General features: G+C 53.1%; 1 protein-coding gene across 4 annotated transcripts in view; it reads right to left on the bottom strand.

Annotated features, from left to right (window-relative positions):
* The window catches only part of tbc1d22a (TBC1 domain family, member 22a), a 56724-nt gene that overhangs the window by 6188 nt on the left and 32766 nt on the right, over positions 1-17770 (bottom strand). For all 4 annotated transcript variants that reach the window (XM_049009316.1, XM_049009318.1, XM_049009317.1 and 1 more), the window contains 2 exons: positions 15825-15952; positions 6179-6274 (listed from right to left, as the gene is read on the bottom strand). In XM_049009316.1, coding sequence (XP_048865273.1) covers positions 6179-6274; positions 15825-15952 — 224 coding nt within the window. The remainder of the gene's footprint in view (positions 1-6178; positions 6275-15824; positions 15953-17770) is intronic.

Raw genomic sequence — 17770 nt, 5'->3', positions numbered from 1 at the left:
TTAACCTCTGAACTTAGTAGACCTGGATCATCAAGAGAACATAACCTCTGAACTTAGCAGACCTGGATCATTAGGAGAGCATAACCTCTGAACTTATCAGATCTGGATCATTAGGACAGGTCATCCTCCCAAATTCTTTGATTTAGAAGGATATTCCTATAGAATATCAGGCTATCCTTTTAAGAAATAGCAACTGCTGCGAAGAAGGGGTTGTCATTGGGGAGAAGATCACTAGCATGAGGGGTGATGTAGCAGGCCAGCCAACCAGCTAGCGGCCCTCAGAGCTATGACGTGGAATGCGCTTCAGAAAGTCCACATTCCTGCACTGTAATATTCATTCCCTCTGCAGTAATGCTCAAACCCTTTTCAGATGCAATAACTGCAGCCGTATGATCCTGCCGTAGAAGCAATTACCTGTCCATAAAAGGAGTGTTTGAAAAAATAATAAAAGAATAATCAAGTGGCCATTGGCGGCTAAGTGCCGGTCATTTGTAAATTCCCTCAATAGGCCAGTGAGCAAGGGTCAGCCTTTTCTAAACAGCCCACCTGCAGGCGTCCGCTATTCAGCTACACAAAGCGGGCAGCTTTCACTGCGGAACCAACGGGCAATTAAGTAGCGTGACACAAAGTGGAATGGCATTATGGGCTGGCAAAATGGTCCAGGTGCTCTGAGGAGATGGAGGCTGAGGGGAGGGGGGGGGTATGGGGGTGGCTCCAGCTTGCCACTCACATGACAAACCCAGCAACCTCGCACCACACCCTCTGCCCTCTGGCTCGACGATGGATTTCAATCTATCATCTGTTTGAGCAAAATTCTGCTACCAATATACATCCCTATTTCTCTAATGGTCTCAGATGACCAGTACAGACCGTTCTTAGTCCGATACCTGCTTATCTACCCACAATCTCATTCAGAAAAATGAGCCTAGCAAAGCACACGCGCGATAAACAGCGACCGTCTGCGACTCAGATGCTGAGGCATTAAGATATAAAACAACGCATCGGACCGTAAAAAGAAAAACAACAGACAGGACAAATTTCATTACGGCGATGTCGAGACTTAGGGTTAGGGTTAGGGTCATTCACAGGGAGGCTGGCATTTGGGGTCACGTGACCATTTCTCACACACCTGAGAATGGCTGCGCTTCCTTACCAAGTGAAGTCTACCAAGTCACAAGTCTGCAGAGAAACTCCTGAGTGATCTCGTAAAAGACCATTAAGGGTGATTGAACTGGGGTTTTCGTCGAATGAAGACGCAGCGGACGGATCTCCTCAGGCTTTTCTGATGGCTAACTTAATAGAACTGCAGTTAAATGTGCTGCCCAAGGAGAACGTCATTAAGCCTTGATCTTAAAGGAAGGACCACATCCTTCCCAACAGCAGATAATAAACACGTCTCTTCATTTTCTTCTGGGTCAGTTCAGACCATGTGCTCCTTCACCTCAGGAGTGTTTTAACCTACATCGATTTTCCAAAATCATGGAATTATCCTGGATACAGGAGGTTCCTTCACTGGAATATTAAAGCTGGAGCAGCTTATAATCACCATCAGGTAAATCAGGGTCTCCTAAATTACCCTCTTAGCTCGAACTGTGAAATCAGTTTTTTCCCCTCCTCCCAGGCTTCCCTTTCAATTTGCTCTCTTATCTGCTTAGGTGATTGAATTTTTTTCAGGGCGTGGAGCCCGCGAGTTCCCGCGGCGGCCCGATAAGGGCAGACAGCGAGCTGGCGACTGTCAAGGAAGAGGTACAGGAGTGGCAGATAAGGTGTGTGTGTGTGTGTGTGTGTGTGTGTGTGTGTGTGTGTGTGTGTGTGAGTTGATGAGCTATTAAGAGTGGCTGGTGGTAGATATGTAACCAGGCAGTAAGCGAGCAAAGGTCATCAGTTACCATGTGGGATACAAGTGGGATGGGGGGGGGCAGGGTCATTCTGCCTTCATTAAGGGAATGTTTAATGGACATTCGAGAAAGCAGGTAAACTGACACCTACACGCACTCACACCCCCAGTGTTATCACACTTAGACCAGCACAGACCGAGGGTGAATAACACCGAGACCAGCACAGACTGAGGCCGGATAACACCGAGACCAGCACAGACCGAGGCCGGATAACACCGAGACCAGCACAGACCGAGGCCTTATACCACCGAGACCGGCACAGACCGAGGCCGGATACCACCAAGACCAGCACAGACCGAGGCCCGATAACACCGAGATCAGCACAGACCGAGGCCGGATAACACAGAGACCAGCACAGACCGAGGCCTTATACCATCGAGACCAGCACAGACCGAGGCCTTATACCACCAAGACCAGCACAGACCGAGGCCGGATACCACCGAGACCAGCACAGACCGAGGCCGGATAACACCGAGACCAGCACAGACCGAGGCCTTATACCATCGAGACCAGCACAGACCGAGGCCTTATACCACCGAGACCAGCACAGACCGAGGCCGGATACCACCGAGACCAGCACAGACCGAGGCCGGATAACACCGAGACCAGCACAGACCGAGGCCTTATACCACCGAGACCAGCACAGACCGAGGCCTTATACCACCGAGACCAGCACAGACCGAGGCCGGATAACACCGAGATCAGCACAGACCGAGGCCGGATACCACCGAGACCACACTCTCAGAATGTTGCTCAGCATATATAATCAGAATAACATCCATAAATAGGGACTGCACAAGGCTGTATGAAGGAGACGTGTGAGACATCAAAGATGTCCAGCCAGTATTTTCCCAGAGCCCCCCAGCATGTCAGGATAACTGCCACTTCTTTCTTTCCTTTCCAGAAGAAATTCCAGTAACTGTGTCATTCCCCTACTACACAATACTAATAGCTTAGTGTTAACCGCTACATTGGAACCGAAATTAACTTCCAAATTAGTCCCAAGGCATTTGTTCAATACCCATGTTCAGTTCATCAGCAACGAGTCTGGGATAAGGGGCAGTGACCGCAGCTGACAGGAACGTCGGAGTTTCCCGAAGCGTGTCACTTCCTCTTAGCTCCTATTGGCTTCCATGGAGCTGGAATTTCATCAATCAGTATAATTGCACCAAAATACCATAAGCCAGCAGTCAACTGGAGTGAACAGGCCTGTGACTGTGTGGAACCGGCATCCAATGGCTGTTGGTTACTCCGCTCGCAGCACCGCCCACCCACTTCCAGGGGTATCATAACACCATCTTCAGAAAATGGTGCCCCCCACCGCCCTCCCAGGCCCCTCCTTCACTGTACAGGCTGAAACTTCACACCCCCTTCATACCTTTAATACAAAGAAAGAGCATAAAAGCTGGACACCATGAAAGACCAGCACGAACAGAAACGACACAAAGTCGCTAGCCACGGTTTGTTGACGAGACCCGATGGACTTCGGTGCCCCCGCCGAACGAGACCTTAGGGGCGGCTGAGCTCTTGCTGTATAATGAAAGCTTCATGTGAACACTGGAAATCCTCACTAAGGCTTTCCACTGTTAAACCTCCCCAGGCGTAGTTTTTGCAGAAGCAAACTGAGTTAAGGGCAAAATCAACTAGTACCTGGCAGGTTCCATAATCAAACGCCACACCGAAGGTACTGGAAAGATTGTTTAACCAACTGCTCCCATTACAGTGTGCAAACCCCTGCTTGGGGCGACTTTCACACGTCATTATATTCATTACAATAAAAATGTTGTTTATGTTAATTATTTGATTTAAACTCAACATGCCAAAATTGGAGAGACAACCAGTCGATAAAGGGATCTTTAAGATCGTCAGACTGGGCCCATGAAGGTGGAAAAATCATGAGTATTTCCGGGCGTAATAGGGCTGCTTTTCTCCGAGTGTCCCAGACACTGACGCGTGGGCCCCTGTTCACTGAGAGACAACAACTAATTTAACTGTCTGTGACACTGAGGTTTGCCAAAACCCACGGAGAACATTACTAGCAATGTAGGTGGGGGGAGTCCCACGCAGAGCTGACACGGTAAGGCCGAGTTCTGTAACGCGTGCTCAGAGCTCTCCGACTGAACAGCAGACCGAGACGGTGGTGGCGGTGCCACTACAAACCTTCATCCTGCAGGTTTTAACTGGCACCAGTGAGGCCGCAGGGTCCGGATCGGATGGGACATGAAGATGGACCCAGCGGCCTGAGAGGAGGGAACTACAAAGAACCCCCTGGCTGAATTTCCACTCGCCACTGGAAATCCATCGAAAACGCAGCCGGTAGGAATCCAGATCCGAATCGGACGTTCCTCAGAGACCCGGGTGATGGATCGGTGCCGCGGAGGAGAGGAAGAACGATGCACATGCTAAGCGTTGATTCCGCAGGATGCTGACCTCCAACCTGTCTCTGTACGCACACGCTGCTTAGGAACGCTGGAAGGCGTCCAGCAGTCCTGCAGTGTGAAATGCGGCCCTTAAGCTGTGGACATTTAACCCCTGGAAAATCATGACCCCGGGAATCCCCTTTGTGGGGGCTCGCGGCAGGCGAAGAGAAGAGGAACGGGCAGGTCAGGCAGGGGGGGGTTGCTGACTTCATCACATCTGTAATCACTCATGGTGACGACGGGAGGGATACGGTACCGCTGGAGCTTCTGGTAGAGGTGGCAGGACGCCGCGACAGCATGTGAGAGTGGAAGACCCTTGATCAGAGCGGCCCCAGGTTCGATCCCTGGTGAGATGCCCACGGTGTTCAGGCAAGGATCAGACGGGAAAGCTCAGTACAGACTGATGCAGACAGCACTGTGCCCTGTGACACACAGCGAGCCGATTTCTGTGGGCGGGGCCACAGCACATGATGACAGGGGGGAGGTTCCTAAACCAGGGAAGCCTACTCATTAGTCATGAGATGCGGAAATCAGACTGGTGCGTGTCTGATCCATGGTCTCATGGTCGAAGTTCATGCTGGGGTTACCTGGTGGACCCAGGTGTACCCCAGGTGACTCGCATCAGACAGGGCTTGCCGGCCAGTAAACGACTCCGACGGTGAGGTGGAGCTTGCAGATTTGAAGAGAATATCAGCCAGATGATGCGTAAGGTCAAAGCCATCGTTGAGGTGACAATGGCTCATGGCTGACGGAGGGATTTTGGTCGTCTTTGTGGGGGGCAACCAACTGCCGTTCCAGGAGTCAGACCCAGCTGCTACAGTACTCTGTCGAATTCGACACCCCAGAGCCAGCCTTACGAAGCCAGCAGCGACCGTCTGCATGATGTCATCACCTGCTGCCCACTTCAAGGCACAGATTAAATGGAGCTGGGTCTCCAGTATGGAGCGTGGGACGGGCGGGGGGATGGGATCACCGCGGGGCTGGACCCAAGCTAACCGGGATGCGGCCCATGAGAAGCAACACGGGCATTAATATAATCCCCTCCCACCACACGGAGGGCGACTTTGAAGTCAGGCTCTCACCCCGCGCCATGGGCTTCCTGGGGCCTGGCTGCCTCAGCGGACTTTCCGAATGTCGGAAGAAAGCAGAAAAAAAGAATCAAAAATGAATCTGTCAAATCAGCAGCCGGCGAACGGGGAACGATGCTGTGAAGGACCTATGAAAGCAGCCCCGCAGAGTCTTATCAGTCTACTCCACATATCAGCGCATAAACATATAAACCCGTAACTCCAGACTGCTTCCTATAAACGCTGAGTGTCACCGATAAACCCAGCAGCGGATATATGGAGGGGGGGGAATCCCCAGTTCCAGTCTGCAACACAGTTTGCAGGTTTCCCTGCTCAGACACACATTGGTTCACGCTGGGATAGATAGCTTGTGAGGAAGGAGCTGTTCCGGGTTTGAGTGACAGGGAGCTCTGCAGTGCCCTCTAGTGGCAGAGACTCTGCATGTCTCCCTGTGTGTCAGAGGCATGTTGTCACTGCGGAGTTCGGCCTAGCAGGGAGGAGGGCAGGCCAAAGTCAGAAGCCTTCGCACACATGCTTGCACCATTAGGAGCCCGTCTGACACCCCCACACCCCTCACGCTACACACAAGGGATGCGGCTAAAGGGGGGGAGGGGGGGGGGGGGGGGTGGAGGGGCCATGGGAAGCAGGCAATGTCACCTTACAGCAGCTGTCGCTGTCATCATGTTAGTGCAGCGGCACTGACCCCGCGACTCCAGGAGTTAATAACGACAGCGCCAAGGAGCCGGGGGACATGCAGGCGTGCGCGCAGGGGACGGACCGCACCAGCAATTACCTGAAAATCCTTTTCTTCCAGAATCTCTTTCCTCCATCTCACCAGGAAGGCGGCACAAACGTACAGATGGAAGTGTGAAAAGCCCTCAGGTTCTGCCTGTGAAGACAAAGAACAGGAGAAAAGGGTCAGGGGGACCGCAGAGGGACAGCAGAGGGATCGCAGAGGGACAGCAGAGGGGACCACAGAGGAGACCACAGAGGGACCGCAGAGGGACTGCACAGGGGATCGCAGAGGGACAGCAGAGGGGACTGCAGAGGGACCGCAGAGGAACCGCAGAGGGTCAGCAGAGGGGACAGCAGAGGGGACAGCAGAGGGAACCGCAGAGGGAACCGCAGAGGGGACTGCAGAGGGTCAGCAGAGGGGACCGCAGAGGGACAGCAGAGGGACAGCAGAGGGGACCGCAGAGGGACAGCAGAGGGGACCGCAGAGGGACAGCAGAGGGGACTGCAGAAGGACAGCAGAGGAACAGCAGAGGGACAGCAGAGGGACAGCAGAGGGACAGCAGAGGGGACCGCAGAGGGGACTGCAGAGGGGACCGCAGAGGGGACTGCAGAGGGACAGCAGAGGGACAGCAGAGGGGACAGCAGAGGGGACTGCAGAGGGGCCCCACAGGGGATCGCAGAGGGACAGCAGAGGGGACCGCAGAGGGACCGCAGAGGGGCCCCACAGGGGATCGCAGAGGGACCGCAGAGGGGCCCCACAGGGGATCGCATAGGGACCACACAGGGGATCGCAGACGGACAGCACAGGGGATCGCAGAGGGACAGCAGAGGGACAGCAGAGGGGACTGCAGAGGGGCCCCACAGGGGATCGCAGAGGGACAGCAGAGGGGACCGCAGAGGGGCCACACAGGGGATCGCAGAGGGACCACACAGGGGATCGCAGACGGACAGCACAGGGGATCGCAGAGGGACAGCAGAGGGGATCGCAGACGGACAGCACAGGGGATTGCAGAGGGACAGCAGAGGGATCGCAACCACACACACACAGGCGCGCACAAGAAATACACAAGAAATGTACCAAAGTCACACCACGTTACCATGTTATCGGTGTTAGGAAGCATCGACATTGTAGTACTGAGTCTTCATTCCAGTAAGATAAGAAAGCATTACGGTTTTTCTCTTTGTCATAAATGCCCAGATCGCACCATCAAAACCCCAGTGGTTAAACGCGGCTGTCTTACGATTGTGTTTTCACATACCACCATAATAGTACATGTGCGACGGAGGGAACCACAGAGCTGTGTCACCCTATTCTGGCATATTCTAACACACTCCCTGGAACGTGGGAATCACTGCCTGATTCTGCAGTGTGAGGGCTGAGCCTGTTCTGCTACTTAATTAAATAACTCAGAACAACCAAAAACAGACAACCAGAGTAACAGTTTCTGCCATTCAGGAACAACACTGACCACACATTCATCTTACAGACTACTTTCACCTCACCACCAAATACAGACCACACATTCATCTTACAGACTACTGTCATATTAATCTGAGAGAACACTGCTACCTCACCAAACACACACGTTCCTCTAAAAATGCAAGGAAACAAAACACAGCAGAACACATGTTTTCGCACATTACCAACAGGGGATTAACAGAGAGGAGCTTGTGCTACTTTAAATCTCGTCACGCTCTCGGTTCCCGCAGAATGAACTGCTGTGTCATGGACTTTTATGCCTGGGGCTTCTCCGCTCGTCTCGGCCCCGGCTTCTCTCAGGCATCCGCACTCGATTCCAAATTAACTTCGCCCTCCTGCAGACGTTAGCAAAGGCACACAGACAGCAGCTTGGCACAGCTGTACTCATCGCGATTCCCCCGGTGGATCGAGGAAACTAACGGTCAGGGGGCAGCAGAGTGGGGGGGCGGGGGGCAGCATGCATCATGGGACGAAGGGCTCCTCGACTACATTTCGACACTAGACTTTTTCTAGTGAGCCATCGAGAGCCTGTAATTTCAATGTGGCTCAGCAGATTAGGATTCTGCGCCAGTGCTTGGAAGGTCGCTGGTTCAAATCCCATGGTAGGCAGAGTGACTACACCAATGGGCCCCTGAGCAAGGCCCTTAATGCCCAACTGCTCCAGACACTGCCTGACCCTGCTTTGCCAACAAAAATGTACAAAAAAAGCATCTGGTAAACAAATTAAATACAAATGTTCCGTTTCTCTTCCGACCTGGACTCTGGGTGCTGATTTAGTCTGAGAAAAAAAATCAGGCAACTCTTAGATGCTGAGGGCATTATTGGTTTCTATTTCCTGGCGGATGCTGACCGCCAAGGCTGGGCCTAAGATTATTTTTAAGCCTGCGATTCCAAAGGCGATCCCAGCTCGCTGCTTTCTGCATGGTGTCGAGCACTGCTGCGATGCAGTGCCAAGCCGTTAACGGTAAACAGTTTTAAAAGGACTTAGTTGGATTAAGCATGCCTCCCATGCTTTGCCAGAATACAATGATTTCATATAGAGACAAAAGGGATTAAAATGAGGAAAGCAGCACAACCTCGTGAATTTGGGGAGTCCTCACCAGGGGACAGAGCAGGCGCGCTGCGCTTCGTTACGCTGGTTTAACCCAGGGCTCGATGTGAAACGATAATATGCGATTAGATAATCTCTGCTGTCTAGGATTACAGGATTAAGGAAGGAGAATAATGACACGATGAGCACATGCAAATTAAAGCAGCAGCCTCACCCAGCCAGCTGGATTTAAGGCCTAATCCTTCGCCGTATCTCCGACTTGACTGAAACACAAGTCTGAGTTTCTGACAGAAGTTTTCATCAAATGGAGACATATTGCTCATGATGGACGGGGCACTGGTACCGTTCGGTCCAGATCACTATTTTTCCCCCCGGCCTTGACCCTTGGACCTTAACTCTCACTCTTAACTTATCTAGGATGGAGGCTCTCAGGAGGAGTGTGGAACTGAGGAGGGTTCTGCAGCCAAGGAAACTCCGGAAGTGCCGCTGGAGGGCTGGTAGAAGGTCTTCTCCTCTCTGCCAGTCATCCACCACGCAACCTGAGTGACCTGCGGGGCTCTTTTATTGTAATCAATGGGACAGACACTGCGGAAAATGCAGGCTCTCAGCAGAGAGGTGTCGACAAGACCGGGCGGGGTCCCGCTCGCAGGCAGAGTGGAGTCTCCGCCTTGTCCACTCGAGCCCAGCTGGACGCCACTCCGGAAAACAGGCCCCAGCACACCAAGCGCAATACAACTTGGCAGACGGCGGGTGATGCCAATGGCGTCCTGCCACATAACTGCAGCGTAAGCGGCAACGACCTCACTAAAGCATTTAGCCCCTAATGGCCTCCTTTAAAGGAGGGGCTTCTGATTTATCGATGAAAGGGGGGCGTTCGGAACGCAGTAGGATTATATTCCTCTGTAAAATGCTGCGACACAGTGTGATGGACTCCACCCACCCAGGATCAGGTGACCAGTTGCAAACATGTGACCTGAAAGCTTTCTGCACACAGATTTCATTGATGTAAGATCTGTCTGCCATGGTGAGGGTGAAAAAAAAGAAAAAAAAACCTGATATATCGTAAAACTGCCAGAATCTTAAAAAATATTGTGACAAAAAAAAAATAAAATCTGCTCTGGACTCCCTCAGACTGGCTCTCAGTTCCACGCCTGCATGGAGGACACCAGGCCCAGCGAGATCTCCCTGGGTGCGGGGGCAGACGCTAAAACACAGCCCCACCACAGAAAGGCACCTTCCACGCCTCTACAGCTGCCAGACCCTTGTGGCGCTGAGCATCTGCTAGAGTGTAAGTCTTAGCTGACCCCATCAGCCCCGGGGGAGCAGCAAGGTGTGCGACTCCCATATAACAACACAGTGGTCAAGCACTTGGAAGTCACAACAGGAAAATCCATATGGAAATACTGCAACAGCAAATTATGAGTGTATCATCATTACATTAAAATTAGAGACATGAATAGCAGAAGCACCCCCAGGCCAATAGGGGGCGCTATGAAACCCCGCTGCCAGCCTTCCAATCCGCGCCCATAAGTGGGAACTCTCTGCAATGCACTGATGGAAACGTGTGGGCCTGTCCCTTCAGTCTGGGCAGATATGAGTGAACGCTCAGCTGATTCTCACCCACTGACTTCAGGGTGGTGTACGGCCAACTTGCACAGGAAACAAAAAATAAACAGGAACACAATGACTGCAGAGTAAAGCTTAGAAAGGAAGCTGGGATGCGAGATGGTTCATCGCAGCTCTGAATGACTAACAGAAGAAAGCAGCTTCAGCCATCCAAGCCTGAGAATGGCGGGGGGCGAGATGCTGCTCAGCGGCCCAAGACCTGACCCCCCCGCCCACACGCATTTCGAAAGCGATGAAATATTAATTCAGCAAAGTAGAGTAATTCAGGCCAACGCGATATTTCAGGTGTGTTACACTGACAGAGACTGTCACTGAGGGGGTGGCGGGGGGGGGGGGGGGGGGCAGTCATTTCCAGACTATTTTGTTAGGTATCAAATATTCATGGGGTGAATTGGATTCTATTCCTGGTGCCAGGCGGGGAAGTTACTCCAGCTGGCCAGAGCTCACAGGCATGCCGGCCCGTCAGATCCACAGCAGACACGGGGGGTGGGGGCAAAAGCATGGGAATGGGGCAGGGAAAGAAGCAAAAATTTGGGGTGGGGGGCAAGGAGGCGGGGCTAGGGACAGGGGCAAGGGGCGGGACAAGGATGAGGGCAGGGGCAAGGGGGTGGGGGTAGGGGCAGGGGCATGGAGAAAGGGTAGGGGGCAAAAGGGCAGGGGCATGAGGTGGGGCAGGGGTCAAAAGAGCAGGGGCATGAGGAGGGGCAGGGGGCATGAGGTGGGGCAGGGGTCAAAAGAGCAGGGGCATGAGGAGGGGCAGGGGGCATGAGGAGGGGTAGGGGGCAAAAGGGCAGAGGCATGAGGAGGGGCAGGGGGCACGAGGAGGGGTAGGGGGCAAAAGGGCAGAGGCATGAGGAGGGGCAGGGAGCAAAAGGGCAGGGGCATGAAGAGTGGCAGGGGGCATGAGGAGGGGTAGGGGGCAAAAGGGAGGGGGCATGAGGAGGGGCAGGGGGCATGAGGAGGGGCAGGGGGCATGAGGAGGGGTAGGGGGCAAAAGGGAGGGGGCATGAGGAGGGGCAGGGGGCATGAGGAGGGGCAGGGGGCATGAGGAGGGGTAGGGGGCAAAAGGGCAGAGGCATGAGGTGGAGCGGGGGCAAAAGGGCAGGGGCATGAAGAGTGGCAGGGGGCATGAGGAGGGGTAGGGGGCAAAAGGGAGGGGGCATGAGGAGGGGCAGGGGGCATGAGGAGGGGTAGGGGGCAAAAGGGCAGAGGCATGAGGAGGGGCAGGGGGCATGAGGAGGGGTAGGGGGCAAAAGGGCAGAGGCATGAAGAGGGGTAGGGGGCAAAATCATGCATGACCATAAAGCTGTTTAAAGACACTTTGCCCATGTGTGTAACCACAACGGGGGGTGGAAGGAAAGCTGATGGATGTACAGAATTGTGTTAGAACAACCTGCCAAGAGCCCTACGAAGAACCTGTAGCTTGTAGCGAGAGATTAAATAAAAAGAAATTAAATATGTCACTTTCACGGAGGCCTGCACTCACCTCCCCATATTTCTGTCCGCATGGAAGTCTGGAGCACGATAAGCCGGGTTCCAGAAGATTCCGTAAGAACAGCCCCAGTCAGAGAGGTGCTGGATAGGTGTATGAGGGGCTGGACCTTCAGTCGTTATAATACTTAATTCCCATAATCACTGATAGCAGGAACTCTGTCGCTGCTTCCAGGGCTAAGGCCAGTCTGCTAAGGTCAGTGTGCCTGCATTTAATTTACTCCCCGGTGCCCTGAGGACAATACGGCTATAGGGGGCGCTCTTTGCTGAAGTCTGAGTTTAGAATGATGCAACTGGTGATCGGCGCCACATGGGGCTGGGGTTCAGTCCCCTGCACTACCCACATTCTCTGTCACAGCATGATGCCGACACACCCAAGTGCCAGAGCAGATTCTAGTTGGGAGGGACAAGAGGGGCCAACCAATGATATGTTTTGAATTGGTGAGTGACTGGAGAGGAGGCACTTGGAAGGCCAATCAGCTTTCAGCTGAGGGCAGTGCCTCTGTGGCCCCACCCCGCCAAGAGCAGTCCATGCCATCCACCAAACTGAGAATGCTGGTCTGAGACAGGCAGGCGTAATTTTTTATCATGAGACAAACAGATGAAAGTGAGTCCCCATTAGGAGACGACCGGCCAGCCGCAGGGGCGGCGAGACACCATCAATCTCCCAATTCAGAGCTGCTCGCCGCTCCCACCCAGGAAAACAGCCGATCGATGTAAACATTAGGCAATATCTTCGCGTTATTGACCTGGCCGTCCGCTAAGCAGGGAGCACGATCCGGTGCCCCCCCCACGGCCGAGCGGGCCCATCAACAAACACAGCGATCGATGGTGTAGCCGGCGGCACCGAGGGCAATGGAGGCCCCCCCACACACCCAGGACCCCCCACCATCCCAGGTTCATGTAGGAAGCGGTACAAGGAGCTAGCTGGTAGCTAACAGGTCAAGGGGGGTTCCCAGGGCCACAATTACCCAATCTTATGTGGCTCACTGCCCCCCATCCTCCCTGGGGTCCTTGTCCTGACACCGTTAGCCGTCGGACTACGAAAGCTCGTACCACCTCATACTCGGCGGTCTAAGCTCAATGCCCCTCCCAGCACGAGGGCCCCATTTGGTAGAAAGACGCACCTTCCATCTGCTCTGCAGCAGAGGGCGTGAGGAGTGACGAGCCATGTAGACTGGCATGTCCCAGCATGCCTTGGGGTCAAATCCCCAATGGATTCCTCAGCTTTGGAGGTCCTCTCACCCAAAAAGATCACAGGCGATAAAATAAAACCGGGAGAAGTGCCCACCCTCAGAGAGGAAGGTACGAGGGCTTCGACACCAGAAAACTTTAACTGCCTAATGATTTTCTGAGCGGATTATGGGCCACTTAAAACAAACTGCCGAATTGCAAAAGGCACCTTATTCTAAAGGAATAAGAGAAAAACAGCACATCTCTGAGTCCGGAGCCCATCCCTGAGACTGCAGGTGCAAGGCAGGGAACAACCCAGGGTGGGGCACCAACCACCATCCACTCACACATGCACACCTCTGGACAATTTGGTAACCCCTCAGTATGTTTTTGGACTGTGGGGGAAACCGGAGCATCCGGAGGAAACCCCACGATGACACAGGGAGAAAATGCAAACTCTACACGCATGGAGGCCTGGCAGAGACTCGAACCCGGGTCCCAGAGGTGAGCAGCAATGGTGCTCGCCACTGCACCACCCCACAAAAAGTACTTAATTAAAAATAAAACATATGGTATACGGTGACTTGACCCGCTCCGACAAACCAGCAGATGGTGTAGCGGTTAGGAAGCTACACCAGAAGTGAGGGGGACATTAGCAGGAGGTAGATCAGGTCTCCTGATGTGCAGAAAAACATGAACACTTCCCCATCCACGCTCCACGGCACCCGACCCCACAGCGACGCTCTCGCCGTGAAATTCCAGAGCACTGAGCTGCATAAAACACAATCTGTATTTTTCCACATTGCTCTCATGAGCTATCGGGGGGCATCTGGCCTCCAGAGGAAATTCCTGCCATGGGTTTCTAGGAAACGTCCGGTGCTGTCAGGTTCCCCAAGCGAGTACTGATCAGATTCACGCACGGTCGAGCAGGGGACAGGAGAGTGGGACACGGGAGGGGGCACACGAGACGGAGACACAGGAGGAGAACGCAGGCGATCTCGGGCCACTTCCGTCTGTTCTGCGGCCTCCATGTCACTCAGTAGGAAGAAAATGATTCTCGATGAAACGTGCGGAGCTGCCACCTCGCCTCTGCCAGATCAGTCTCAGCTGGTTCTGGTCCAGCTAACGAGAGCTGGCAGGGATAACTGTGGCTAGGTGGGACAGGAAGGGCCAATGGCTTCATTGCCGGGTTTGAGTACCATGCAGGGTGACTGTCTGCATGGAGGTCAAACATCGACACCAGCTGCTTTTGCTGCGTAAAGACGCCTGACATGGGGCTGGTCCTGATAACGTTTTAATTTAACAAGTACATGGTATCGTTATCGTTGTCGGAGCGGGTCAAGTCACCGTATACCATATGTTTTATTTTTAATTAAGTACTTTTTGTGGGGTGGTGCAGTGGCGAGCACCATTGCTGCTCGAACAAGAATTTCGTGTGAATACGCGTGCCCAGTAGGTGTGTGATCATACATGCACTGTGCCTGGTATGTGTGATCATATACGCACTGTACCAAGCAGGTGTGTGATCATACATGCACTGTGCCTGGTATGTGTGATCATATATGCACTGTACCCAGCAGGTGTGTGCCTATACACGCACTGTGCCCGGCAGGTGTGTGCCTATACATGCACTGTGCCTGGTATGTGTGTGATCATACATGCACTGTGCCTGGTATGTGTGTGATCATACATGCACTGTGCCTGGTATGTGTGATCAAATACGCACTGTGCCCGGCAGGTGTGTGACTACACACGCACTGTATCCGGCAGGTGTGTGACTATACACGCACTGTACCTGGTAGGTGTGTGATCATACACGCACTGTACCCGGCAGGTGTGTGACTATACACGCACTGTACCCTTCAGGTGTGTGACTATACACACACTGTACCCGGCAGGTGTGTGACTATACACGCACTGTATCCGGCAGGTGTGTGACTATACACGCACTGTATCCGGCAGGTGTGTGACTATACACGCACTGTATCCGGCAGGTGTGTGACTATACACGCACTGTATCCGGCAGGTGTGTGACTATACACGCACTGTACCTGGTAGATATGTGACTATATACGCACTGTATCCGGCAGGTGTGTGACTATACACGCACTGTATCCGGCAGGTGTGTGTCTATACACGCACTGTACCTGGCAGGTATGTGACTATATACGCACTGTACCTGGCAGGTATGTGACTATATACGCACTGTATCCGGCAGGTGTGTGACTATACATGCACTGTATCCGGCAGGTGTGTGACTATACATGCACTGTATCCGGCAGGTGTGTGACTATACACGCACTGTATCCGGCAGGTGTGTGACTATACACGCACTGTATCCGGCAGGTGTGTGACTATACACGCACTGTATCCGGCAGGTGTGTGACTATACACGCACTGTATCTGGCAGGTGTGTGACTATACACGCACTGTATCTGGCAGGTGTGTGACTATACACGCACTGTATCTGGCAGGTGTGTGACTATACACGCACTGTATCCGGCAGGTGTGTGACTATACACGCATTGTATCCGGCAGGTGTGTGACTATACGCGCACTGTATCCGGCAGGTGTGTGACTATACGCGCATTGTATCCGGCAGGTGTGTGACTATACGCGCACTGTATCCGGCAGGTGTGTGACTATACACGCACTGTATCCGGCAGGTGTGTGACTATACACGCACTGTACCTGGCAGGTGTGTGACTATACACGCACTGTACCTGGCAGGTGTGTGACTATACACGCACTGTATCCAGCAGGTGTGTGACTATACACGCACTGTATCCAGCAGGTGTGAGACTATACACGCACTGTATCCGGCAGGTGTGTGACTATACACGCACTGTATCCGGCAGGTGTGTGACTACACACGCACTGTACCTGGTAGGTGTCCCACAGGCGTATGGTGCAGCGAAGGGGCAGCTCCCTCATTAGCAGATTGTTCATCCAGCGGAATGCAAACTGCAGGTACTCCACCTCATACTGCTGCAGGTGACGGTGCACTGAATCTGAGGGAACACAGTGGCGCAAGGATCAGGACACATAATACAGGCAGGCAACCAGGCTGACAGGTATCATCACAGCAATCAGCTGGCTATCGTGAAGATCAAATAATTCAAACATAACAGTTGAAGAAAAGTACTGCAACATTTATGGACTAGTACGCCACACATGCGTTACACACGCAGGCTTCCCATTCAACCTACAAGGTGTTCAACCAAAAAAGGTCGTTTCTGACACAGACAAGGCCACTCCCTGTTTTCTTGCTTTATTTTCAGAGATGAGGTCATGCTTGGGACGCCACAACCGGGTATCACAGTACCATATAAATTGCAATTTTGCAACCAGGGGAACGCATTCGCACATGTGGAGCGGGCATGTAGGTTGGGGTGTGAGAGAGGTGGGGGGGGTGTCCGTGTGGGACCGAAGGTCACAGACAGGAAGCAAGCACAGCTGCGGATTCTGCTGAGTGGTGCAGGGCCCCGCGATCCCCGTTCTCCTGAGATGCCCCCTAATTACACCCAGCCCCCATCCCGCGATGCCCCAATTCCCAGCCCCTGACAAGCTGGTAAGTTCAAACACCCCCCCCCCATGACATTTTGAAGACAGAGGTCTTCTAGGGAACTGCTTGGATTACCTGTGCAATTATTTGACTGTCTGACGATCGATGAAGAGGACGACATAACACCGACCAGTCCGCCCAGAGCATCTGGGCTGGGCTGCTCTCTCCTGCTAGCGCGACGCTAACACCACTAAAGCTTTTTCTCCTCCGTTAAGCTCCTCTGAGGCTTAGCTGAGACAACAAACCCTTGTCCTTTGCCCAAACCCTCCCTCTCAAAGCTTTGCTGGTGCAGGTTATATATATACTAACCCCTTCCGTCGGACCTGCGGGAAAGGAAGGAATACCTAGACACACATAGACGTCAGACCAAGCCGCCACCAGGGGCACCCCAGAGCAGACAGCGCCGCAGCTGGGAGACGGTATCCAGGACGACGCCTCATTCAAGCTCTGTGACTGGGAGCATCAATAAGTGATGAGGTAGCCTCCCTGCACAGTGTGTGTCTGTGTGTTTTATGTCTCTATGCCTCCGGGTCTGTGTATCCAGGCGGGGTCACTGTGTGTGTGTCTGTGTCTGTGTGTGTGCCTAAGGGATTACTGTACGCGGATGTGGCCCAGTATATGTATTCAGCTACTGTGTGCTGGGTCACAACCCTAATGACATTGGGAAGTTAATGTGTGTATAGACGTACTGTATGTGCGTGTAGAAGTAGAGGCTAAGAGTGAATGAGTGGGGATAAGGGTGTTGGAGTACTGTGTATGATATACAGGTGGGTGGAGGTGTATCGTGTATGATATACAGGTGGGTGTTGGTGTATCGTGTATGATATACAGGTGGGTGTAGGTGTACCGCGTATGTAGGTTGGTGTAGGTGTACCGCGTATGTAGGTTGGTGTAGGTGTACCGCGTATGTAGGTTGGTGTAGGTGTACCGCGTATGTAGTTTGGTGTAGGTGTACCGCGTATGTAGTTTGGTGTAGGTGTACCGCGTATGTAGGTTGGTGTAGGTGTACCGCGTATGTAGGTTGGTGTAGGTGTACCGCGTAGGTTTATTATGCTGTGCTTTACATAAAAGTGCATAAACAAACAAACTCACTTCACCACACATCCTAATCCTCATCTATTCAACTGTTTTTGAGGTGGTGTTCTGAGGTTCACCAGCTCGTCTGCACCGCTGAACAAGATGGGCGGAAATCAGGAGCGAGCCTGCAGCCCCGCGTGCTGCTCTGTAATTATGCCTGACGCTCCAACAGCGAGACATGGGGCGC

The sequence above is a fragment of the Brienomyrus brachyistius genome, chromosome 3 (genome assembly GCF_023856365.1).
Source record: "Brienomyrus brachyistius isolate T26 chromosome 3, BBRACH_0.4, whole genome shotgun sequence".
In the NCBI taxonomy this organism is placed as follows: Eukaryota; Metazoa; Chordata; class Actinopteri; order Osteoglossiformes; family Mormyridae; genus Brienomyrus; species Brienomyrus brachyistius.
The sequence above is the reverse complement of the archived record's forward strand: the minus strand, read 5'-3'. Positions and strand labels throughout refer to the sequence as shown.